Below are 24,736 nucleotides of genomic sequence, written 5' to 3'. Positions count from 1 at the left end.
TGCTATATAAAAAAATGTATGCATGTCTGTACATGCATTATATTATATTGTTGGGACCAAATGTGATTAAAAATAAAAAAGTTTTTTTGACCTTGTGGAGGCATTTTTTTGGTCCCCACAAGGAGGAAACTCAATTTTGTAAAAATCTATGGCTGCTATCAGAAATCTGAAAATGCCCAAAATCTCATTTTGTTTGCCAATTTATGGATAAGGTTGGATTAGGGTTAGGGTTAGGATTAGGGTTAGGGTTAGGGTTTGGGTAATGCATGCAGAGTCCCCATAAAGATATAGTTACCTAATCTGTGTTTGTGTATTCCTTTAATATTGCTGTGACTATGGAGAGTCCTGTGCCCCCACTCTCTCTCCAGGTGGGACCTATCCCACAGGGAGAGCTTCCCTGCCTTCCAGACCAATAGTTTCACTCGTTTGCCGAAGCTCAACCCCTCCTCCCTCTCTCCCGGTTTATAAGTAACCTGTGCGGAGAAGGAGTAGGGGCAGAGAGACAGACACTCCCACCGAGGTGGATTTGGCTACGGGAGCCACGGGACACGGCCTCGCTCCGCACATCGTCACCCTCCGCCTCGGCAGCCCTTAGTGTCACCTGGTGTCAGGTAAGGGCCGGGTCCTCACCATCATCACGACACTGGGGATTTCCCCGTCCGTCCTCGCGCTCCACTGAGGGATGACAGCTTCGTGTGGTGTTGTGTTGCCTCGGGTCGGCTTTCCAATACATCATAAGTGGATGCGACTGCGAAGCGCAGGCTGGTTCCCCGGCGGGACCGTGGGCCTTTCTGGTCATTGTTTATATGACCGTTTCCATGGAGAGAGCAGTAAGATATGCGATGAGTTGCACTGCTGTGTTGACACAGCATGTTATTTGTCTCTTTAATTAGTTTTTTAAATGAGTGAGGAAAACAATGGTTTAAAACACTTTGAGCTGACACAGAGCACCGCTGATGATTCATGCTATTGTGTGCTTTGCGAAACTTTTGCCTTTGAAAAATTATTTGCAAATGTAAAATGTCTGAAAGATTTGTCAGATTACTTTTTCTTGGTATTCAACATCATGTGGTCAGTGTTAAAGACACTAGATCCTTTCCTGGAAACTCCCATCAATTCTGCAGTGTGTCGTCTATCCAGATGTTATAATTATTGTAGACAAGTTCATGGAACAAATTTGAGTTCCGTAGGACATGAACCCACATCTATTACAGATCTGAACTACTGCAATAAAGGACTGTAATGCTTATGCTAGTGCTTGTAACGTGAAATATAAAGTGTAAAAGATTATTATTGATTATGGAGTTAAAACACATTGCAGTGACAATTCTCTTGCTGTAGTTATCTTGCTGGTAAATTGGTATCTGTGCAGTTATATGACTGCATATAAAGTCACTATTTCTTAAATTAAGAGTCACGTTAACGAGTAACTTGAGCAGTTTACCAGAACCGACTCAATTATTTGTTACTTGCTCATTTATTTGCTTAAAAATGAGGAAGTTGATGGTGTGGGGAGGGGGCAGCCTGGACGTGACAGAAGGCGGGGGCCCACATCTGATTCTCCTCAAAAGTCCTCTTCTGTCGTATGTCTGACTAAGCTAGAAAAACATTAACAGTTTAGCAACACTTAGCTACACTTTCTTCGTCGTAAACCAAATCATTAACAATCCCATTTTTTGTGACAATGGCAGGCATAAAGAAAACATTTTGATATGATGCGATTGATGTGATTCACCCAGACCCACCCAGCTAGATAGGTGGCGTGAGACATGTTGAATCTGACATGTTGCCGATAACTTAATGCCTTCAGTGCTGCTGTCCATGTTGCACGACAATCCGGAACTGGGAAGAGCATAGTGGCTGTGGCAATAAAATGATGATCTTGGATTTAGCAGGTCGCTTTTCAACTGAGAGTAGTAGGGAATTGATGTCTATTAAATAACGCAACTTGCTATTTCTATGCCAGGATTTTGGCTTCATTGTGTATTTTCACACTGACTTTAAGGCTTTGCTTTCACCTTCAGCTTATTTTGCATATGTTGACCCCTCATGCCTTATAAATGTCCATCCTCATGTTGATTTGCAAATGATTTGATTTTTTTGTATAACTTCTCTACCTCAGACTCGGGGGGGGGGGGGGGGGGGGGGGGGAGGCACACCTGGCTCATCAGAGCAATCAGAGTGCTTCTTTCTCCATGCTCACCAATCCCTTCGGGGAGGCAATTATTTGAATAAATCTCCTCGCCCATTGCCACAGTGGATTCGAGTTGAATACTAATTTTAAAGTTACATTGTAGTAACGGTGTACGACTAAACTGATTTAATTTACTGAAAAGAAACATTGATGTAATCAGTGAAGGAGCTTCTGAACAACAGTTGTGTTCAGTCATGGAAATTAATTGCCTCGTGCCACCCCCCCCCCCCCCCCCCCCCCCCATGGCTAGATAAGGCCTTGCACGTGTTGCTATAGATGTTCAAATATTTCAATGCATGTTCCCATTGTTCGTCTCATTTTTAATTTGGCAAAATATTTATTCTTCTGTATTTGTATAGGACAAAAGAACTTGTGACAGTCTTTGCACCGACTGTAATCTCCAAAGCACCATTTTGCCTGCAAAAACAATAATTACAAAAATAGTGACGGATTCAAATGAATGAGTATGATTGTGACAAACGGTGTCTTGGAGTGGTAGCGGACGATTTGTAATGTCTCTATCTGTCACTAGTCTCGGTAAACGCAGATAAAAATGCCGTATACTGTCCTTGTTAATGGGTGACAGGGTAATCAGAGCATGAAAGCCACTCTGCAGTAAATAAATGAGTTGTGCTGTTTTTCTGTTGTAAAGGAGTTAGTCATTAAAGCAGGAAATGTATCACACGGTCAGACAGGAAACTGTAGTGTTAAGACTATGGCATTATCAGGAAATGCAGCCAACAAGAGTCAGCAAACCAGTAAACCTATAAAAAAAAAGTGCACGTATGAGTAAATAATTGTTTTAATCTGGTAAGGTGTCGCATGCTGACTCAGTGAGTAGCACTTTTGCCTCACACTTCCACGGTTAGCGGTTCAGATCCCATCTCTGCTCTCTCTGTCGGGTGAGCATATGCTTAGGTGTTGTCTGAGGTTTCGTCTGGGTCCGCTCTCAGTCCAGTGACATACGTTGAGGTAGACTGGCTTCCTTAAACTGCCTCTGGTGTGAATATTTAAGTGTATGCGCTGTTGGATGGACTGGCATCATGGGCAGGGCGGCCCCTGCCCTGTGCCCTATGCCAATTGGCACAGGCTCCAGTTACCCCACAGCCTTCAAGAACCAGGATAAGTGGCTGGATGGATGGATGGATGGATGGATGATGAGAGAAACAACCAAGTTTAGTGTAAAAATTTGCATTATTCTGTGCAGGTCTGTATGTTTTTTATACTTCAAAATGAATGGATGTACATGGAATGTTTAATTATAGCAGTATGACATGGAAAGTTACTGTAAGACATCGCTCTTATCCTGGGACTTTTCTTTTCGTCTAAAGGAAGGATTGCAGCCATGGGGTGTTTCAAATTCCTCAAAGTCATGATGTTCATCTTCAATGGCATCATCTTCGTAAGTTGGGACAAACTATCAATAAAATAACATGAAGACTAAGGACAGACCAAGATTAGTGTACTATGGGAGAGCGATGATGTAACTCGACGCACTCTAAACCAGGAAGCAGTCACTTAAACTTTGTAATGGTGGCAAGTATGGATCCAGTGTTCAGAATGCCACTGGAGCAGTGACCCAAACTGGGTGAGCGGGTGAATCTAAGGAATGACTTAAGAAAGATCCCACTGCAAATAACATAGGAGATGTTGAAATGATTATGAGCTGTAGAGGGCAGTATTACATACCGAAGGTAAATTGTGTGCGCAATTCCAAGTGTGCTACAACATACGCAGTGTCCATGTCCTTACAGTTGGCGGGAGCTGGGATCCTTGGTGTAGGGGTGTGGGTCAAGGTGGACAGTAACTCGCTGCTTGGTGTCCTGGGCAAAATTCAAGATGCTCCGGGGGCCCTGAACCAGCTGGTCAATGTGGGCTACCTGCTGATCGCCGTGGGAGGGGTGCTGCTGGTCATGGGCTTCCTGGGGTGCTGCGGTGCCATGCGTGAGAGCAAGTGCATGCTGTTACTGGTGAGTTACCCAGAGTTGCATGCGGCACCAGTCACCATGGAGTAGTATTGTAACATTTGCTTGACATATCAGTTGTTATTGGAACCGCAGTAATGTTGAAAATAACCTCAATCTACAAACACAAATGGTTTGGAGATCAATTTAAATAGTGAAGTAGGAAATGTGCCAATTTAGAATTCAGTGATTAATTGTCATACCACAGTGCACAACAATGAAATGCGTCCTCTGCATTTAACCCATATGTGACGATGTGACATAGCAGCTAATTCAGCGCCCAGGGAGCAGTGCTTGGGGGCTGTACTTTGCTCAGGGTACCTCAGTGGTGCCTTGCTGGTCAGGGTTTCAAACCTGCAACCTTTCGATTACACGTGCACTTCCCTAACCATTAAGCCACCACTGCCCACAATCGAATTGGAATATTTCAACATTGTAGACTAATATTTTTGAGGAGACGAATATCTTTGGGTCCTGATGCTGAAAGCCATGATGTATGTAACATTCTCCTCTTCTCCGCAGTTCTTCGTCATCGTGCTTATTGTCTTCATAGCCGAGGTCGCTGCAGCAGTAGTAATCCTGGTCTTCAGGCCCTTGGTGAGTGTGCACTTGGGGTGGTACATCTGCTACTCACATTAACCTCCATATAGAAGGCAGGCGCTTTTCACACCAGGATGCCCTGCATGGATGTTTGAGCGCAGATAGGGAATATTCCAGCACTCCAGGACTGCAGAGAGCCGTCGCTGATGCAGCCACCCTGCTGTGTGTCTTTCAGGCGGAGAATCTGATTCACATGCTGGGAAGCTCCGTCATCAGCAGCATAAAGAAGGATTATGGGAAGAATGTGGACCTGACGCTATTATGGAACACTACCATGACTGGGGTATGGCACTATCTTCCCAACACGTCTGTTTGCCCTGATAGATGCTGACAATTGATGTGATTGAGAAGTGGATCCTTCAGGAGGGAAAGAGGGACCTGATCACCCAACACCGATACCCAACCTCAACAGCAGCAAGTCCCGCCAACGATGTTCCCACATCTAACACAAAGCCTTCCCAGAAGACTGTCCGCACTCTTTTGGCCAATATAGTATATAATATCTAGCCAGATAACCCTTTCTCCAATTAAGTCAGTTTGTCAGTTTCTTTTCAGATTTTTTCTACATACCGACAATGCATGTAGAATATTTGTAATCATTTTGTGAATAACTTAACATGGATAAATTACATTAACTCAGACTTACCTTCGTCTTTATGAGATTTTCCATTTTGAGCTCCTCGAAGCATGCAGGTATGTGATGTTCTGCCCTGTGCTTCTGCACCTTCTAGCTGAAATGCTGTGGCTTCAGTAACTACACAGACTTCACAGACTCACCGTATTATCAGAGCACGAGCCGATACCCTGATCCGTGTTGCCTCGCCCTGCCCTGCACGCCACAAAGTGCCACAGACTCGGTAACAAAGTTGCGGGGTCTCGCCCCCAAGCGTCCGCCTCTTCCCTTCCTTCCCTTCATGGTTCGCTCACAATCCCGTTCGTATCGTGTCTCCCGCTCGTTTGACGTGAGCTCTCATTTCCTCAGCTCCTGTGTGTGTGTGCTTGTCTTCATTTTCAAAACACCAGACAGTTACCTTGCATCCTGTCCTCATCTGTGTTTGTTCGGAATTTTTCTCCCTCGCAGAGCATCACTGGCTGCCTCCATAAGATCGTGTCGGTGATGCAGAGTAACTCGACCGTCCTTATAGCTGTCGTGCTGGGAATCGCGGTGCTGGAGGTGAGAGGCCTGCATGCTCACATTCTCTGCTCCTGTCTTTGAGGGCTGTGTAGCTGAAAGTTGCCATCACATTTAAAAAAACTTAAAGTAAAAAAAAAATCTTGCATGTGAATAGAATGTGCCTGTTCTCCAACACTTAATTGCAAATAGTCTGAATAATTCCTTTTTAAAAATGATAATTTCATTTTTATTTCTTGTATCCTCCTTTCATACCTATTGTATTATTATACTGATTCTCTATCCATCTCCATCTGTCACCCTCTCTTCTCATCTCGCTAAGTGTATATCACGCATGTTGCATGTCTCCCCCCCCCATCTCTAGATGTCTGCCATGATAGTTTCGATGACCTTGTACTGCAAGATCGGCTCAGAGTGATGAGGATACCTGCGGACGGCGTCATCTGAACAGCGGTACAAGCCTCTGACCAATGCTGGAAATCCTCTCAGGCTGAAAATGTGTACCTTCTGTCTTTTTTTTAATAATCTAAAATTTGCTCTCAATAAGCTTTACTTAAACTGGTAATTTCGGGAGATGTCTTTAAATCCTATATCCTTATAGGAAATTTTGTATCTATCAATTGAAGGATTTGGCTGCAGCCTAACAGTCACATATTTACAATTCATATGTAATGCTGATGGTCTATACACACATACTCGGGGGGGGAACTTATGATTTCTTATTACTACAATGTCTGAATAAAAAAAGAGTACCAATTTGTACCTTTGCTTGTCACTGGGGCTGTACCCTCAAGGGTCTGCCAGTTGTGCCCTGTAGGTACATGTACCCATCCATCCATCCATTTTCCAAACCGCTTATCCTTCTGGGTCGCGGGGGGTCCGGAGCCTATCCCGGAAGCAATGGGCACGAGGCAGGGAACAATCCAGGATGGGGGGCCAGCCCATCGCAGGGCACACTCACACACCATTCACTCACACATGCACAAAAATGGGCAATTTAGCAACTCCGATTAGCCTCAGCATGTTTTTGGACTGTGGGGGGAAACCGGAGTACCTGGAGGAAACCCCACGACGACATGGGGAGAACATGCAAACTCCACATACATGTGAACCAGGTGGAGACTTGAACCCGGGTTACAGAGGTGTGAGGCAACAGTGCTAACCACTGCACCACCATGCCGCCTCCAGGTACATGTACCTTTTAGTCTAATTTAAGGTACAGGAATGGACTCTGAGGAACAAGCCAAAGGTACAAGCAATATTAATGTACCCCCAATAGTACATAAATGTTCTTCATAGTCCCTTTCTATACCTTAAAAGGTACAGGTATCTACAGCTAGGGTACAAATGACCCATGAGCATATAGCCCCAGTGACAAGCAAAGGTTGTCTTACAAATTAGTACCTTGTCCTCCAGCTGTAGCAACTGGGTTCATTCAGTACAAAATGTGGTCCAACGTGCAGGTTTTTTTTGTACTGGCCCGCAAGCTAGTGTTCGCTCTTTTGCCTAAATTACATGCCCCTGGTGAGTAGACAAGCATAATGCCAAGCCCTGTATAGAACACGCAAGCAAATTACTGGGTCAAGCTGCCCAGCCAACACAATGATTTAGTTTAAATGATGTTTAAACAATTTTCTACTCCTCAACAATATATTATGTGAAGGAATTTCTTCAACTGTCATTCAGTACCAAATGTAATGGGTTCTTACACTCATAAATATAAGCTTCTGGTTTAAAATGAAGGCAGTAAAGCTAGTTTTCAATTGACGTTATTTAAGACAAGCTTTGGGGGCGATTTGGTCCCCTAGGAGCGCAAAAAAAGATATCTGTTTCATTGTAATGGAATACGGCTTTAAATGTTACTGCTATTTAGGGTTTTTATATAGTGAGGTCTGCCTGAAAAGAGAGAGACAATATTTTGAAGCCTTATTTTATAAAAATAAAAATCTTGATTTTATTATTTTTTTATGTGTGTTAATAAATAATTTAACCAGACCCATGTGTATGTGTGACTTATACAACATCATAAAAGCAACTTGTTTTTGACTGCATTGATCAACTTTTATGTATGTTTATATTACATTTACATTTTTACAGCATTTATCAGACTCCCTTAGCCAGAGCGAGTTACATAAGTGCTTAGAAGTCTCAGTGAATACAGTCTCAGTGAATACAGTACGTCTCAGTGAATACATTCTGATACTGGTTCAATAGAACCCGGCCCTCACTCTACAAAGCTCTGTTGCCAAGTAATACATTTTTTTTATAATAAAAGTATAATCCTGTAAGTGCTGATCCAAATGCTTCTGAAAGAGGTCGTTTTCAGTGGTGGTTTGAAGGCACCCAACTCGGATGTTTGGGCACCTTGGCATAGGTACCAAAACAGAGAATGTGCGGGTTTTCCTTGAAATGAAGAAGCTGTGTAGCTACAGCAAATCGTTCATCAACGTGAAATTTAGAAGAAGACTGCAGATGCCAAAAGTCGATTTTTACGTTACAGTGCAACAGGTTCTCCTCAGATTATTCTATGAATATATATAACCCTGCTGCATGCTACGGGGCTGACAACAGACACACGACAAGCGAGTTTATAGGGTTTATTAATGAAAAAGTGGCAAAACAACCCAGGCTTCGAAAGCTCCATCTTCTGGTGAAATTTTACTTGTAGGTCATTTCTGTGAGTGTTACATTTACACATTTAGTGTAACACATAACGCATAACTCCCCCTTTCATCATGTTTCACACCTACACTATATGGACAAATGTATTGGCACACACCTCTTAACCACTGAATTCAGGTGTTTCATTCAGACCCATTGCCACAGGTGTATAAAATCAAGCCCCTAGCCATGCTGTCACGATCAGGGTTGAGCAGACAGGCGATCGTGCGGGTAAGGCGTGCAAGGAGCAGGCAGACGGGCAAATACGGGAAATACTGGGGATTTATTAAGGAAGCGCGGACTGGGAAACATCTCACGTATACAAACATCAATGACAAACAAGGGAAACAGGTAAGACCAGGACTTAAATAGGACGGGACTAATCAAAGTAAGTGGACAAAGCTGGAAACGATCAGGGAAGCACACGTGGGTAATCAGGGGTGTGGCACACACGAGGAGCGGACGAGCCGGGCGTGACATGCAGTTAGGTTTAAAAAAATCTGCAAAAGAATGGCTCATTCTGAAGAGCTCAGTGAATTGAAGCGTGGTACAGTCATAGGATTCCACCTTTGCAATAAGTCAGTTTGTGAAATTTCTTCTTTGTTAGGCCTTCCACCGTCAAGTGTAAGGGGTATTATTGCGAAGTTTGAGTGTTTAGGGACAACAGACACTCAGCTGCAAAGCGGCAGAGAAGGGAAATAACAGAGTGGGGTCGCCGAGTGCTGAGGTGCGTAGTGTGTAAAAGTCACCAACGTTCCGTTAACTGAATAACTGCGGAGTTCCAAACTTCCTCTGGCATTAACCCCAGCACAAACCTCTGCACCAGGAGCTTCGTGGAATGGGCTTCCATGGCCCAGCAGCTGCATGCAGGCCTCACGTCAGCAAGCACGATGCCGAGCGTCAGACGTAGCGGTATTCTGCGGAGTGACCAATCACGTGCTTCTTTGTAGGTGTTTAATTTTATATGTAAGGTCATCTGGGCTAAATGAACATCATCTTACGTCATTCACTTACATTTAGCCCAGACTACCATAAAACTAACAAGTGCCAGTGGCGTGGAACACTGTTAGGATTAAGGTGAAAAGCTACTCTGTGCAAACATTTGACTCATGCACCTATGATGTTTACCAAGCATTGTAAATATTGTAAATATATCAGAAGAGTAACCTATCTGTATGACCAATGACTAGAATGTAAACTAAAGCACTTTCAATTGTAATAGCAAACTGGTGAAAAAAAAAAACAAACTGTGACTAAGTCAGGATTTCTGTCACCCCCCCCCCCCCTTGCCCTCCTCTGTCTGGGGTACAAATGCTGCAGTTTTTGAGGATTTGCAGTTCAGATGTTTCTGGGTCAGACATTAAAGGGCCGTGATGGTCATGCCACCTGGAGGGAAATTCCCTCTCTGACAGACTGGCCATGTATATGAAATGTTTCCCTTTTTTAAATTTGGTAGACAGTACACAGTTTTGTTGTGCATTGTGCATGTGCAATGACAATAAATATATTTTATTCTGTTCTATTCTTATTTCTAAGCCAGTTGGAGCTCCAGTTTTGTCCCCTTCATGTCTTCATTCCAACCTTCACCTAGAGATTTTCCATTTTTAAAGATGTGCCAAATGCAAATGAGCTACCTGTGTTTACTTATCCACCTACACCGTTTACAGTGGTGAACTGAATTGACGGTATTACGGTACATTAAACGACCGTGTTAAACACTGACGGCGCTGTCCCTGGCCTCTAATTATCCGTTATATGAGGGACGTGGCCTTATCGCCCAGGTAAAAGGGCTATTACGGACCCCTGGTGGTAATTTATTTAATTGCGAGCTGCACAGACGTGGAACGGTCCCTGTTTACTGCTGGTTTTTATCTTTTTCTTTTCCTTCTTTAGATAATATGCTTTTTCGAGTTTCTCGTGATGCTCTTGCATGTTGCTCTGCTCCTCTACGTTATCTACCCCATCGTTATGGACAGCGCTGTCGTCCATCTCTGGAGTTTACATTTTCGACTTATCCCCGAATCGTTATGGAATAACTGACAAATTAATTTTGACCAAATAAATCTAGCTTTATTTAATTAAGTTAAGCAGAAAATCAATCATTAAAATGATTATTAAAACGATATATATTGTATCGCTGGAGGGGACAGCGCGCACCATGCTGGACTGGTGCCAGCAGCGTAAATAGCTCTGTGTATTTAACATGTCGTTGTGCTGTACATTAATGTCGTATGTATGTTAACTGTTATAAAGAATGGTATGTGTGCACCCACCGTGTGTAGTACTCGGGATGCTCATTGTCAATGCCTTACGGCACTACTGTCTACTGTATCTCATCACTTAACGCAGCGCCATGTCTGGTACCTGCGCCACAATATGTTGTACGTATGTGTATTTTTTTTCTTCGTTTCCATAATAAAATATTGGTGTTGCCCTGCAGTTGCTAGGCTGAATCTTGGAGTTGCTATAGCTACTCGAAAAATTACTCCTGATCTCCTTTTTATTTGATGACTTCAATAAACGAGCATCTTTAATGCTCGAAGGTAGTTCAATTGTCTTATAAAAATGGCAGGCATGTGTGATGGGGGTGTGTTCATATACCTGATTACTGCCCGTGATTACACGCCTCAATTGCTGCACGAAGCGTCTTAATGATTCGTTTCATTACACAGTCGCAGTTACAGAGGTTGAATACTGTATAATTACATCAGGTTATTCTGCGATCTACATATTAAATTCGCTTGTTAAGCAGTTAACTCAATGGGCCAAATTTCTTTACTTGTCTAACTGCATTTTTTTACGATGCCAGATTATAGGTATTTACAAGTTTGTGACAAGTGGCAAGTTATAACACAGTAATTTTTATTAATGAGTTAATACCATTTACAAGTGGGAAAAGGAAGCCTTATTGTAAAGTGGTGCCTTTTTACATTTGGTGTGAATTATGGGAGTAATTAATAAGATGTTGATGCAGGTTTTTCCGCATGAGAAAAAGTCGAATCTTATGGTTAACTCCACAATCACATAGCCGCATTTAATTCTCAAATAGGCCTAAATACGGCCCGGTTCGGGCATATGTTAATGTTTTCTTCGGTATTTCTCGAGATTAATGTTTTAATGCAACTGGACTGCACTGAATAATCCTTATATCACTCGTTGCCCTTTATTTTATCGCCCATTGAATAGACCCATGGATACCGCATTAAAGCGCAAAAACCCGGTTTGAAATTTTCCTCGGGAGTCACTAGATGTCGGGCTTGTAATCCGAAAGTGTCTCACGGCAGCTCTGCAGGTTTACGCTGAATTTCGAAACAAAATGTCAAATAAACGCAACAAGGAGTTTGTGGCCTCTCGCTTCTACACCGGCCAAGAAATTCAACTTCAAACACGCAGTAGACTATCCATCCATCTATCTTCTATATCCGCTTATCCTATCCAGGGTCGCGGGGGGTCCGGAGCCTATCCCAGAGGCTAAAACCCAGGATGGGGCACAAACCCAACGCAGGCCACACCTATGGACAATAAGCATTTTTGGATCGTGGGGTGGGGAAGCGGTGTACCCGGAGGAAACCCCACGACGACACGGGGAGAACATGCAAACTCCACACACGGAGACTCGAACCCCGGTCCCAGAGGTGTGAGGCAAGATTGCCGCCCCGGTGTATAGACTACGTTACATTAAATTAAACAGCTATATCCCTGATTTTACCGAAAACTCCTTAAATCTAAAAACAACTCCGATAGGAATATCCCAAGGCCACCGCCTAAACAAACTTGACCGAGACACGATGCAACAAGCTAATGGAGCTCGTGCACGGATGCTGCTGGGTCGAAACAGGTGGCGCGTCCGCTGCGCGTGTGCGTCTTCGCGGAGGCGGAGTCAGGGATGGCCCCGCCCCTGCCAGCTCCGCACCCGTCCTAAACTTTGTCTGAATACGAATAGTACATTTGTTAAAGGTATTAAGATTTAATAAGATCTCTCAAGATTGTCCTACAAGTGAACAACTAATAAAAAGTTTTAAAGGAGAGAACGAATTATAGATTTTACATTTTTACATCATATTTCCCTTTGTCAGGTGTTTTGGTCAAAGCAAAGATATGTCCAGGAAAGACACGAATGCACCTGCGGCAGAAAAGTAAGTTAAGTACCTAATTAACGAATCCGTTATGATCTTGGATTTGGAGTTTTTTAATAGTTAACCGACTATAGTGTTGGTTTTTGGTAGTCACCTTAAAAACTAGATAATAGATACTTAAGTGATGGGAATCTGTCTTAGATTGATCCAGTTTCACAGTTTTAGTAACTCCCTTTCCAAACCCACTTCACAAACATAAACCGTGCGAACTTGCTTGACTGTTTTTCTTTTCACTCCTTTTCGGTATTTTCCGCTTTGTGTGTTGTGTTTTATATGTTTCATGACGTACCGCCTCTGTAAAACGGGAACTTTTTTATACTTCTCGACTTGTAGAAAATGATTAATGCTATGACCATGTAAAGGGCTCCGTTTCTGGGACCATCGTGATTTCCAATATTCTATATTACAAAATCAAGAGAATTTTGAAATCGTAGCGGAAGTGCGTAACTGGTGAATACGGACTGAACTGACGGTTTATTAACTTTATTGCCTTTCATATGTGTCTGTTTGATGTGTCTATGTTATCAGAGTCGAAGGCACATCTCGCAAAGCTCATCTGCACAGCTTCTGAAAACCTCTCTCCGCTTAGGCGAAAACTTATTAAAAGCCCAAATAATAGCGATGATAACAACAACAGCTGTTTACACGCAGGTCTAACTTTGTATCTGTTTTACACTGTAATCTATTACCCAGGAGTACTTTTCACATGTTTTTTTCTTTCAAAGTTGTCTGATAGTTTTACGTCAATATACATGGTGCAAATGATCAGAATCCGCTGTGACGGTGTATTTGCCTGACGTTCACCTGAAGTCCCTTCACCCTTTAAAATGTTCACAACCTGCACCTTTTAAGCATCTTTCTGTAACCGATTATCAACTCTATCCCCACCAGTATCACGTAAAGTTCAAATTATATCTGTTTTAAATTAAAACTAAAAGTATGGCTGGAATAAAAACAGTCATGTGACCATTAGTTTCTTTAATACAGCAAACACAGTGTACTTTTATGTGCTGTACTTTTATATGATGCTTATGCATTGGGCATTGCATTTATTTCTTTGCCGTACATTATATTGTAAAATTTGCCCATCCTTGTATTACCTATCCAGGGACTGCAGATGAAATTTAGCTCTGTGAGAGACAAACAAACAAGCAAACAAATAATAAAGGTCAGACAAGCCCCAAAACATGTCAGTAATGTATATTTTTTATAACTAAACTAATCCTTATACATTTCAAGGTTCAATAGTATATGCATTAAATAAGCAGATACTGCATGTGTAAAATGATAGTGGAGCTCATTGAGTAAACATCCATCTGTTAATGTCCCCGGGGGGCATGGATACCCTGACAGATTCAGGGGGCCCAGCACTTGACAGGGGGCCTTGAATATGTACAATCATTTGTAAATTTTGGTGAGGGGCGGGCCAGAATTCCTAGGTATGCCCCTGAATCTGACACGAAGTGGACGCACAGCAACAATCATACATGTGTCGGTACCAGTGAAAGGTTCGCTTATCACAGAGCCGCAGTCAGTGTGTTTTAGTGTCAGTGCCCGGAGGTATGTAAATGACATGTGCATGCCGGTGAACGCGTGGCATGGTTTGCTAACCGGCCTGTCCGTCTTCAGCTCCGCGCCGATGACACTGCAGGATTGCTTGAGTGAGTGCATGGAGGCCGTGGACCTCTTCCTCAACAACCGCTTCACTGAGAGCCTGGATAAGCTGCGGCCCCAGTGAGCGAGCCACCGCCTCCTCATGTTTGACCCGTACCTGCCACTCCTTTCTTTTGCTTCGCCTCCGCCTGACCGGCGCAGGGTGGGGTACCTGTGTTATGTGACGTGACAGTCCTCTGGGGCTACTGTGGGCGCCAGCATGCTTTACCCCCCATGTCGTGATTTTCCACTACAGTCTATGTTACAGTGTTTTCCTGTTAGTAAAACACCACTGAGGGCTCAGTCATTTTAAAGGACAGCATTAATGGCGACTGAGTTGAGCGTCATGCTAATTGTTGACACTCAACCACCCGAGAATGGAAAGGAGACCTAAGCCGCCCCAAACGCCCGTCTGGAGCAGAAAAGGAGGTCTCTGAAATGGACTGATGTCTTAAATTGCGCTGTTCACACCTCGTTCACAAGTCCCCGCGTGATACACCGTTAGCTCGGCCAGCACGTAAGCGGAGAGCAGGGCCCCCGCGTGTCTCTCCCTCCTCCAGGATACGGAGTGTTTGCTGAAGCTGACGCCCATGGCCCAGCAAACAAATATTACACAAGAGTGTGAGCCAGTGAGATCGAGAGGCAGCGTAAACGCTGTAAGCAGGGACTAGGTGTGAGAGAGACGCCTGTTTGGTTTCTGTCATATATCACATGGAATGGGCATTTTTCCCCTTTACTCCTGCCATGATTATGAGTCACATACACAGCACAATACTATATGACCATATCAGACCTTGTTTGCTGGCTCAAGATGGCTTTTGCCAGGGTTCTTGTGTAAAAAAGGAAATAGTCTGCAGTGCTAGGAAACATTCTCTGCCTCCTTTATCCCTCTGTTTACTTTGGTGTGCACTTCCTGAATGTTTTTTGTCAAAGAGTTTTCTAGAAAAAAATAAAATAAAAAGACGTACAATATGGGTATGCATGTTATGCCATAAATATCTTTTATTCTGATTTGTTGAAAAATAATTCTTGTATAAGTCAGGTTTGTTTATGTTGTATATGTGTGGGTTTGTATATATGCTATTGTAGGAACCATATGTTATGAAAAACTGTTATTTTGACCTTGTGGGGACCATTTTGTCAGTCCCCATAAGGGAAACTCAATTTAATAAAAACCTATGAATGCAATCAAAAAATTAAAATTGCGATGGTTAAGGATAAGACTGAGTAGGGGTTAAGATTGTCAGTGTTGGGATTAGGGTTATGTCTACAGAAATGATGAGAGAGTTTGCATAATGATAGTAATACATGAACTGTGTGTGTGTGTGTGTGTGTGTGTGTGTGTGTGTGTGTGTGCGCACGCTTTCGCGTACAGTATGCAGGACAGCATGTACCACGCCGTGATGTACGCCACCATGCTGGAGATGCAGGCTATGATGACCTTCCAGCACGATGACATCGTCAGGGCTGGGAACACCATGAAAAGTGCCCAGGAGGTGTGCCAGAGGTGGGGCCTTTATCTACGGGGAGGGGGCTCAGATTAGGTCAGCCTCTCATCCTAAGGCTCAGGACCTAAAACCCTTTGGAAGCGTAACTGATCTTTTCTACTTCACCAAAGTTTTTGAGTCACTTCAACAAAATGTCCAGTTTTAATAATGGACGAACTGTACATTTTAGCTAAATGTACAGTTTTTTTTTTCCCCCTGAAGCACTGCGGGGCTGCATTGCTCTGACCTCCGCTCTGTGTGTGTTTCCTGTGAGCAGTCCAGTTTCCTCCTGCTGACCACACACATTAAGTTTGAATTCCAAAGTGGGCATGATTAAGCCAGACTGACCTCTTTCTTTTCGTGTTTTTGACTGGCATGGAGGTTTCTAGGCATCATTTACACTCAGATCAGGCCACTGTGATGCCTTTTCTTAATAATACCCCTCCCCCCTTACATATTTATAAATGATTCACTCTAGAGAAGCACTAGAAAGAATAACAATATATTTTCTATCTAAAAGTTATATATGTTGTTTTACTTAAATAAACACTTAGCTTGTTGGCTTATTGTGTTGTCCAGGTATATAGTGATTTACAGATCTCATTTAATGGAAGCCATTATGTTTCAGGTTCCGCAAAAAGTCGTCCAGCATAGTCAGCAAGTCTGGGGAAGGTTTAACCGAAGGTAGGAATATTATAAGCGATTCAGTCGAAATGAAAAAAACAAATGGGTCTCCTATGACCAGGGCTGAGATGAGCTAGAGTAAAAGTGGTGGGATGGGTCCCAGGCTGGGGGCTGACCTGTTGGGTACAACCTGTGGCCCAAGTCAGTCTGCTCTACCCCTGCTTTGACCTAATCATCTCAAGGATAAATGGCCCAGGAGAATTCCAGCGATGGACTCTGATTGGCTGGGACAGGTCTCAGATACATTGTATGTGTGTGTCTTTCCAGAACAGCTGCATGCTGAGCTGTGCTACGCGGAATGTCTGCTACAGAGAGCCGCTCTCACCTTTTTACAAGTAAGGCGGCTTCCTCTGCCTTGGGTCAGAGAGGGAGCTGAAGTTTGCAGATTACCGTACACTAGCTCCTCCATATCCGCGGTTTCAGTAACTGTGGTTTCCGTTATCTGCGGTTTACCACGGGCTGAAAAAAAACTGTAAAATGTGTAACGTATGTTTCTCCATCGTTCCTTTGTCCTTTGAGTGGTATAAAAATCATCATTTTCATACTCCGTCATCCCTTGACACATAATATTTTTTCATTGCTTTATTGTCTCTTGAGAATGAGGCTAAAATGTCAGAATCCCTTTCATTTGACATATCACAGTACTATACAATGTACTGAATTTAATGTTGGTAATGTCTTACTGTACGTAATTTATCAAATCCCATATATAAGTACACAAAAGTTACGTTATTAATGGGGTCCGCGGATGGTTCCCTGTTATCAGACAAAGATTGCGGTGTGTTGCATTTAGAATACATTGTCAGGAAGAGGTACGTTTGTGTGACAATGTGTTATATTCTTTGTCATTAGAGATGGAAAATCCATAAATAATACCGATCTCTGCGACACAGTGTTGAAGTGTCACCCTGCATTCTTTTCTGGGGCTTATCTACACTCAGATGTTTGTTTTCCACCTTCAGGATGAGAACATGGTGAGCTTTATCAAAGGAGGAGTCAAAGTACGCAGCAGTTACCTCATCTACAAGTAAGCGTTTCCGGGACACTGATATGCAAAGGCCTCACGCTATGGCACAATCGCTAATTAATCCTAAATAGAAGACTCGTGTATCTTAAGGCAAAAACTTGATGGATGCACTGTGGATTCCAGTGTTTATCTGCTTTCAGTGTTATTAATACAGTACATGAGTAATATATGTTGTGTATCTGTACTAATATGTTTGATTTTTCCTTTATCACGTTTAACTCAGAGACCTGCACACCTTCCTTCAGTCACATCAGTATCACAAAGGACTGAACCACTTCCAGTTAGAAGGAGGGGTGTCATTTGGAATCGGAGCATTTAACTTGGTACGTTCCACGAAGGTCATACTACGGTGCAGCAGTTGGGAAATGATGAGGTCCAACCATGTAGATAATAAACCTTCTGCAGTTTTGTTTGGTTCTCAGTGCAATCCTGCATATACATGCTTGCCAACTGTTGACCACACGCGTGATGTTCCCGACGTCTTCTCCCGCAGACCCTCTCCCTGTTTCCTGCTCGGATCCTGCGGCTCTTAGAATTCGCTGGCCTTTCGGGGGATAAGGTATGGTATTATAGAAGTCCTTTCATCCGGCACTGGCTGCAGCCTCTCCAGTGCTGATACACTGATGTGGATGTGTTTCAGTCATCCACATGCAGATACCGGTGCCTTTTTGTCTGTTTCCTGCACCATAACCTGTGTTTTTTCACAGTCCTCTCCACTAGGATGCAAAATCATTTTCCAAGGCTTAGCAGTTAAGCTGATTATGTTCATTGTTTTGATTTTTTTTTTTTTTTGAATAAGATTGCCATAAATTTTGTTTATTCACTGGTGCCCATGTGTTCATCTCTATATCTTAGGAGTTTGAATTACATCAGTCCTCACCTTTAGTGCATTAGGTGTCTCTCCATTTAGCTCATCAACAGTCTGTTATCTCTTGGCAATCTATGAATGGAGAATTTGTCTCATCACGCAGAACCAGTATCTCTGTCTGTCTGTCCGTTCCCGACTTCCTGTCCACACACGTGTCTCTGTGCAGGAATACGGTCTCTCCCAGCTACACAGCGGTGCCACATCACTCAACCTGCGCTCCATGCTGTGTGCCCTGCTGCTGTTGTGCTACTACACCTTCCTCTCCTTCATCCTGGGTAACAGTCCCTCCCACATATGCTACGGTACAAAGACACCTTGCTGTTCGCTAAGGCCCGCTGAGACCCCAATAGCAGTACAAGCCAAAGCGTGTTTTCAAACTGTACTCCACATGCCCAAATTGGATGTGAAACTATAAGCTGCTCATGATCAGGCCGTAAACAGATGGCCCAGACCAATTAGACCTGATGAATATGGCATGGCGCAGTATCTGTTGCTGAAAATGGCACTGATGTTGACTGATGCTGGTGAAGTGGTGGTGTATTGCTGGTTTCTTTAATCTAGTATATTCAGCCATCATGGTTTCTAATCCATCTGTTCCCTGTAGGGACTGGGGAAGGCGATGTGGACAATGCCGAGAAGCTATTGAAGCCGTTCCGCATTCGCTATCCACGGGTGAGTGCAGTGGCTTGGAATATGTGAAACATGACACATCTAGGCCAAGATGGCAAGACAATATTTTGGAGACCACCACAGTATCCTGGCTTAGCTCTTCGCGGTTCGTGACGAAGATTTCAATCCCGGTTCCCTTCTGTACTGACAGGGTGCCATATTCCTCTTCTTTGCTGGACGAACTGAGGAGATCCGAGGGAACATTGATGAGGTCGGTCTGGACTGTATATCAGTCTGTTCTGTTGGAACGTCTGCAGCCCGAGAGAAGTTTCTAGTGTAGATGAAAGTAGAGGTCAATTACTGTATCCTTGCCTGTTTGCATAGACGTTGCTAAGTCAAATAGGTACGGGACCGATGCCAATAATATGTTGCCAGGCGGTGGCACTGTTTGAAGACGGCTGCAGGGCCCAGCAGGCGTGGAAGCAGTTCCACCACATGTGTTACTGGGAGCTGATGTGGTGCTTCACTTACAAGCGTGTCTGGAAGATGGCCTACTTCTACGCAGACCTTCTGAGCCAGGAGAGCCGCTGGTCCAAGGTGTGGGACTCCAGGCGCCCTAATGAGCTTCTGAAAACCCTGCACTGGTTGTTGTCTTCACCACCGTTCTCCACACCCTACTGCACTCTCAGGAGCCTTAATATTCTCCTCTGTGCTGAAGAAAGATGCAGTTCATCTCCACGTCCTGCTGTCCAGTACATGCTCTTATGAATGTTATCTTCGCATTACAATATTTAGGCTCAGATCTTCATAGATGTTCAGTGGAGGCTTATCTTGCTTCTGTGAGTAACTGCCTGAAAGTACAGGGTGCCACTGTTTTCATGAAATGTCTTTAAAACGATCTATCTTTAGCTCGTGTCCATAGCTGTATGTGTATCTTCCTCCTTTGGGGTCTGCTGTGGGCTCCTCTTGCAGGCCATGTATGTGTACATGAAGGCAGCCTGCCTCAGCATGCTGCCCGAAGACGAGGTCAGGCCTTTCGGGGAGAACGAAGTGGAGCTCTTCAGGTAAAGAGACATTGGCCTCTGGCTATCATGCCGATACGAACTGCTACTGAATTGAATGGCTACTCCTTTTAACATGTAGGATGTCTGTGGTGCTCAGTCTTATAATCTCCGTGAAACCTGTTTAAAAGCAGATAGAAAAATTGACTAAATTTTTAAGTAGTTTTGATAATTTTACACAACCCCGTACATCAAATGTATAGCCTGTTATTGTGTTATTGGTCAGTACGATTGTCTAAGTACCCTGCAGCAGTGTTTACCAAGCTTTATGCAGAGGCGGAAAATTCAGGTCCAGAAAGTAAAAATCCAGACCAAGATTTTGTGTTAACCAGCCAGCTCAGCATAAAGAATCAGAGTATTCAACTGGTTGGTTGAAACGAAATCTTGGTCTGGATTTCTACTTCCTGGACCTGAACCAGCCACCTCTGATGTGATGTGAAACTATTTAGTAGCTATTAACAATGAGACGGTTTGGACACTTAGCCCAGAAATAACTTTCTAAGGGATTTCATTGAGAATGTCTGTTTTTTTCTGTTCTTTCTTCTCTCTCTCAGACAGGTGCCAACATTTAAGCAGAAAATAGCAGGGAAGTCCCCCCCGACTGAGAAGTTTGCTATCCGCAAAGCCCGGCGCTATAAAACCAGCTGTCCAACGCGGCTTCCGGTGCCAGTGTTGGTACGATTTCAAACCATAGGGTGACAGCAGGTGACAGTACCTGTTAAAAATGGATTTAGCCTAAAAATACCTGGGTTCTGCGTTTTTTCCATTTCAGGAAATGATGTACATGTGGAATGGCTTTACAATGATTCGTAGTCGGCCAGATCTGACAAGGGGGATGATGGAGACCCTGGTGGATGCAGACCGCGCCCTACAGGACCGCCCCGGTACTGCACTCAACATCTAACCCAGTGCTGTAAATGTAAATGTATTGAACCAATGTAAAATAGTTTCTTCTTTTTAATAAATTTTATTGAAGTTCAATAATAAACTCATACCGAACAGTGGTGACTCAAGTGACATATTGTGATTTAACCTTTACTGGTGGAGTTTTTTTCATACACGTTCACGTGACTGTGGAAACTATGGAAACTGTTGACTGCCATTTCAGATTTTGACCATCTTCCTTCCTGTCTGTCCTTACTGCCCTTCTCCACATAGTGACTGAGTATTCTGTGGATGACTCCTGTGTAATACAACTACTGAAGGGGATGTGCCTTAAGAATGATCACCAAACTCTAGCGGCTGAGGACTGTTTCCAAAAAGTGATTAACAGGTGAGCCAGTTATAATATGCCTGTCTGATAATGTCTTGTTTTTCATTTGGTATTTGCCTTAACTGTAGGTTTTCAAATTACTTTGTCAGGGGTCTCCAACTCCGGTCCTGTAGAGCTACTATCCAGTAGGTTTTCTATCGTACCTGGCTTCTGATGAGCCACACCTGCTCTCAGGTAAAAACCAGGAACAGGTCTGGGTCATCAGAAGCCAGGTGGGACAGTAAACCTACTGGATAGTAGCTCTCCAGGACCGGAGTTGGAGACACCTGCTTTAAGTGTTTCTGGAAAACAAAACAGCTTATTAATTTTGATTAAGGTAAGACCAGTATTGTAAGCTAGTCTATTTTTCTTCTATAGTGAAAAGAAGATCAAGTTTGATGAGTACCTTGTCCCAAATGCTCTACTGGAGCTTGGTCTACTGTACATAGATTTGGGACGCAAAGATCAGGCCGTCAAGTTACTGCAGAAAGCCAAGTAAGACTCCTCTGTCAGTTCTCCTCTAGTAGCTCTGTCTACAAAGTGCTATGGCACTCCAGCAAAGTGCTCTTCAGGAGGCATTTATACCATTTTCTTCTTGTCTTTATCATCAGCAGCAGGTTGATTTGGTATGTTTGAATCTCCCAACCAATTTAGGAACAACTACAAGGAATATTCCATGGAATCACGGACCCAGTTCAGGATCCATGCCGCTCTGACCAAACTGAAGGCAGATGTCAGTGAAGAGGAAGAAGAAAGCACAGATCTATAGTGGATGACCTTCAGGGCAGCATTCTGCGTGTCCCAAGCCCAACTCTGGCAGCCCGACTCCCTCATGCCAGGCCAGTGGTTTGCACTGGACCAGATCTTCCTTCAGCACTCCACCCACTTATGTGGATGGGACTCTCCATGTGTGCAAACTTCATCCAGATTGGATAGTGTGGTGCAGTCTTAGGCACCTGACTTTCAAAAAATATATATCCACATAAGGAGGCAGAACTTTCCTGTAAGGACACTTGTGCCTTGTTTCACATTCTTTTGGACGTGTGGTTTTGGTGGTACTTCAGCTGTCTAATGGAAGTGACAATGGCTCACAATCAGAGTGCTAACATACGCTTGGACTTTTATATACTATTATTCTCTTTTAGGGACACAATTAGGGTAATCGGTATGAACTGTAATTTATACCTGTAAAATTGCTTTAGTTAAAACCTGCACTGTCAGGACCAGTAGGTGTCTGTAAATGCTGCCATATGGCCAGATTCTCCAGAACAAGTGTCAGCATTAATGTTCCCTAATATGCCATCAGACAACGCATTTTAAATGCCAGAGCTCAATAAAAAAATATATGTATATATGAAGTACAAGCATTACGTTTCTAATAGTTCCAAAAATCATAGAATCGCTATCTCTTGGTTCATGTCCATAACTGGTTAAATACCAGTTGTATATGTACTGAGCCGTTTTAAGAAACAATACTTTTTGTTTGGGGATATACTGACAAGTTAGACATGCAACTATTTTCATTAAATATAAATATTTTGTTAAATATATTGCCGTACAACTACAGACATGTTAAGCCCATATATCTAACTGGAAAACTGCCCAATTACTTGGACCACCTGAAAGTGGGATGAACTGTGTTTACTGACGGGAAAATTAAGTAAACTTTGATGGGATGAAAAACATTTTAATTATGATCATTATTTACAAGGTCGTCCTTCACTGAGATGTAAATCATGAAGTCCTGGGTGCAGCTGGTGCAGCGTCACCCTGTTTCATTCTGCTTTTCAGCAGCTTTTTCTTCTTCTTCTCCTCCTTCTCGATCTCCTGCACCATCTCCAGGAACTTGGGGCTGCGGGAGTCCAGCGCGTAGCCGAAGCGCTCGCGGGCCTCTGCCACCAGCCGCTCCTTTCGCGCCTTTTCTTCCTTCTTCTTCATCTTCAGCGCGCGCGTCTCGCGACGCCAGTCTTCGATCATCTTAGGCATCTTCGCCATGTTGGTGGCAATTAATTTCTCCCTGAAGGAAAAAGACACAAAAAAGCTCATTTCACGACGAAGCCGACGTGGTGTCCCTCAAACCCCGACAACCCATGAACAAGGAACAGGCGTTGTTTCCATCTAATATTTAAAAACCGTGGAAGAGCTTTCACTCTGACGTACCATTTATTCAAGGTTTTTTCTTCCACCAAGCTTCCATGGTGTTGACAGGAAATTACGAAAACCGTATCAGCCCTATTATCTGACCCGATACAGCATTTACCTATCAGGCAGGTGTACACAACAGTGTCTGACAGGTGAACTTTTTTCCGTCTATAAGTCGTCGTCGAAAATGGAAGCTGTAAAGCTATTACGACAAAACGGTTTTCTTAACAGCACTATAAATTAACACCAAGTCGTTGGTTTAATCTAGCATTTATTATGTGTAAGTGCAGTGTGTGTATGTACATGTGAGCTTAGGTACATTCTACGGGGCCCCTAGTGAAATATAAAGGAAAATATGTATTTTGAAGTTCTCACGATGAGCGGAACTACCTACGATAATTTCCAAAATCAAGTATATTTTAATTTAATTTTACAGAACTGTTAAATATTTAAAAAGCAATGCTACCTATGGAGCAAGTGAAAACTACTTGAAGAGGGACCCGTATAGCGTACATCTGTGTCTGCGTCACTGCATGTACGAAGGTTTTGCGGAAGTTAGTCATCGTCTCCAAAATTCATTTACAGCAGTTGTCAGATAAATCTGACAGTTTCATAAAACTCATGCAGCTAGAAAGTAAACTGGCCTCCGCGTCAGTTTTTCGGCGAAGTCTATAACCATATTCTAGATATTATGTCTGTAGCTGAATGTTTTTATTTATACGACGATGTACGATTATCGCGTCACACGACATTGCGAAGCCTGTACTCGCCGACCCTTTGGAAATTAGCTGCCTCTAGCATGTTAGAAAGCGCACCCCACGTTACCTGGCCTTCACTTTCTTTTCCCTCTCCATTTCCTTTGCCGCAACGTTCTGTAGCATAACTTCCAGAGTCGGTTGCCATTCTTGCTCCTCTGCTATTAACCTTTCCAGCTCTTTGGGGCTTGGCCACAATTTCACTGGATCGACACCAGAAATAGAACCATATCGCCCGAATAGCTTACGGTCAAACTTGTCTGTCTTTTGCCAGTCAGGGGTATCTTCTTTTTCTTTATCAGGAATGTAGGGATCCTTGATATTCAGTCTCAAAGGTTTCGGGTTGTAGGTAGCAATCTGGAACAAACTCCCACATCTGGAAACGATCGGTAAAACTGGTCTTTGAAGAGAAAAGGTTTTTACAACAAATAACACAGCTGTCCTTCTCCCAAGATTGGAAGCCGCCATTGTTGCATGTGTCGAAGTGGGCGTCGCCAATCAAAGGACCCTC

At 43.4% G+C, this 24,736-nt stretch overlaps 3 protein-coding genes across 3 annotated transcripts; 2 read left to right on the top strand and 1 right to left on the bottom strand.

The window, feature by feature from the left end:
* Positions 1–470: 470 nt before the first annotated feature.
* Positions 471–6,423, top strand: tspan35 (tetraspanin 35). Its single transcript, XM_048992381.1, has 8 exons — positions 471–611; positions 3,526–3,596; positions 3,949–4,164; positions 4,681–4,755; positions 4,934–5,041; positions 5,490–5,615; positions 5,840–5,932; positions 6,255–6,423. The coding sequence occupies exons 2-8, from the start codon at positions 3,540–3,542 to the stop codon at positions 6,306–6,308; spliced, it is 729 nt and encodes a 242-aa protein (XP_048848338.1). The 5' UTR covers positions 471–611; positions 3,526–3,539; the 3' UTR covers positions 6,309–6,423.
* Positions 6,424–12,430: 6,007 nt separating this feature from the next.
* On the top strand, positions 12,431–22,680 carry zgc:158403 (tetratricopeptide repeat protein 39A). The gene is made up of 19 exons (XM_048992336.1): positions 12,431–12,508; positions 12,628–12,687; positions 14,317–14,421; positions 15,716–15,847; positions 16,456–16,511; positions 16,779–16,846; positions 17,474–17,538; positions 17,762–17,861; positions 18,032–18,097; positions 18,573–18,681; positions 19,011–19,078; positions 19,227–19,286; positions 19,451–19,612; positions 19,988–20,079; positions 20,631–20,751; positions 20,849–20,960; positions 21,235–21,349; positions 21,707–21,823; positions 21,983–22,680. Exons 2-19 carry the CDS (start codon positions 12,650–12,652, stop codon positions 22,095–22,097), a joined length of 1,701 nt encoding a protein of 566 aa, XP_048848293.1. The 5' UTR covers positions 12,431–12,508; positions 12,628–12,649; the 3' UTR covers positions 22,098–22,680.
* A 314-nt stretch (positions 22,681–22,994) lies between these two features.
* Positions 22,995–24,693, bottom strand: gadd45gip1 (growth arrest and DNA-damage-inducible, gamma interacting protein 1). Its single transcript, XM_048992353.1, has 2 exons — positions 24,296–24,693; positions 22,995–23,345 (listed from the first exon to the last, which is right to left on the bottom strand). Exons 1-2 carry the CDS (start codon positions 24,691–24,693, stop codon positions 23,063–23,065), a joined length of 681 nt encoding a protein of 226 aa, XP_048848310.1. The 3' UTR covers positions 22,995–23,062.
* Positions 24,694–24,736: the final 43 nt, after the last annotated feature.

The sequence above is a fragment of the Brienomyrus brachyistius genome, chromosome 22, assembly GCF_023856365.1.
Source record: "Brienomyrus brachyistius isolate T26 chromosome 22, BBRACH_0.4, whole genome shotgun sequence".
Lineage (NCBI taxonomy): Eukaryota > Metazoa > Chordata > Actinopteri > Osteoglossiformes > Mormyridae > Brienomyrus > Brienomyrus brachyistius.
This window is presented reverse-complemented; position numbering and strand designations above follow the sequence as displayed.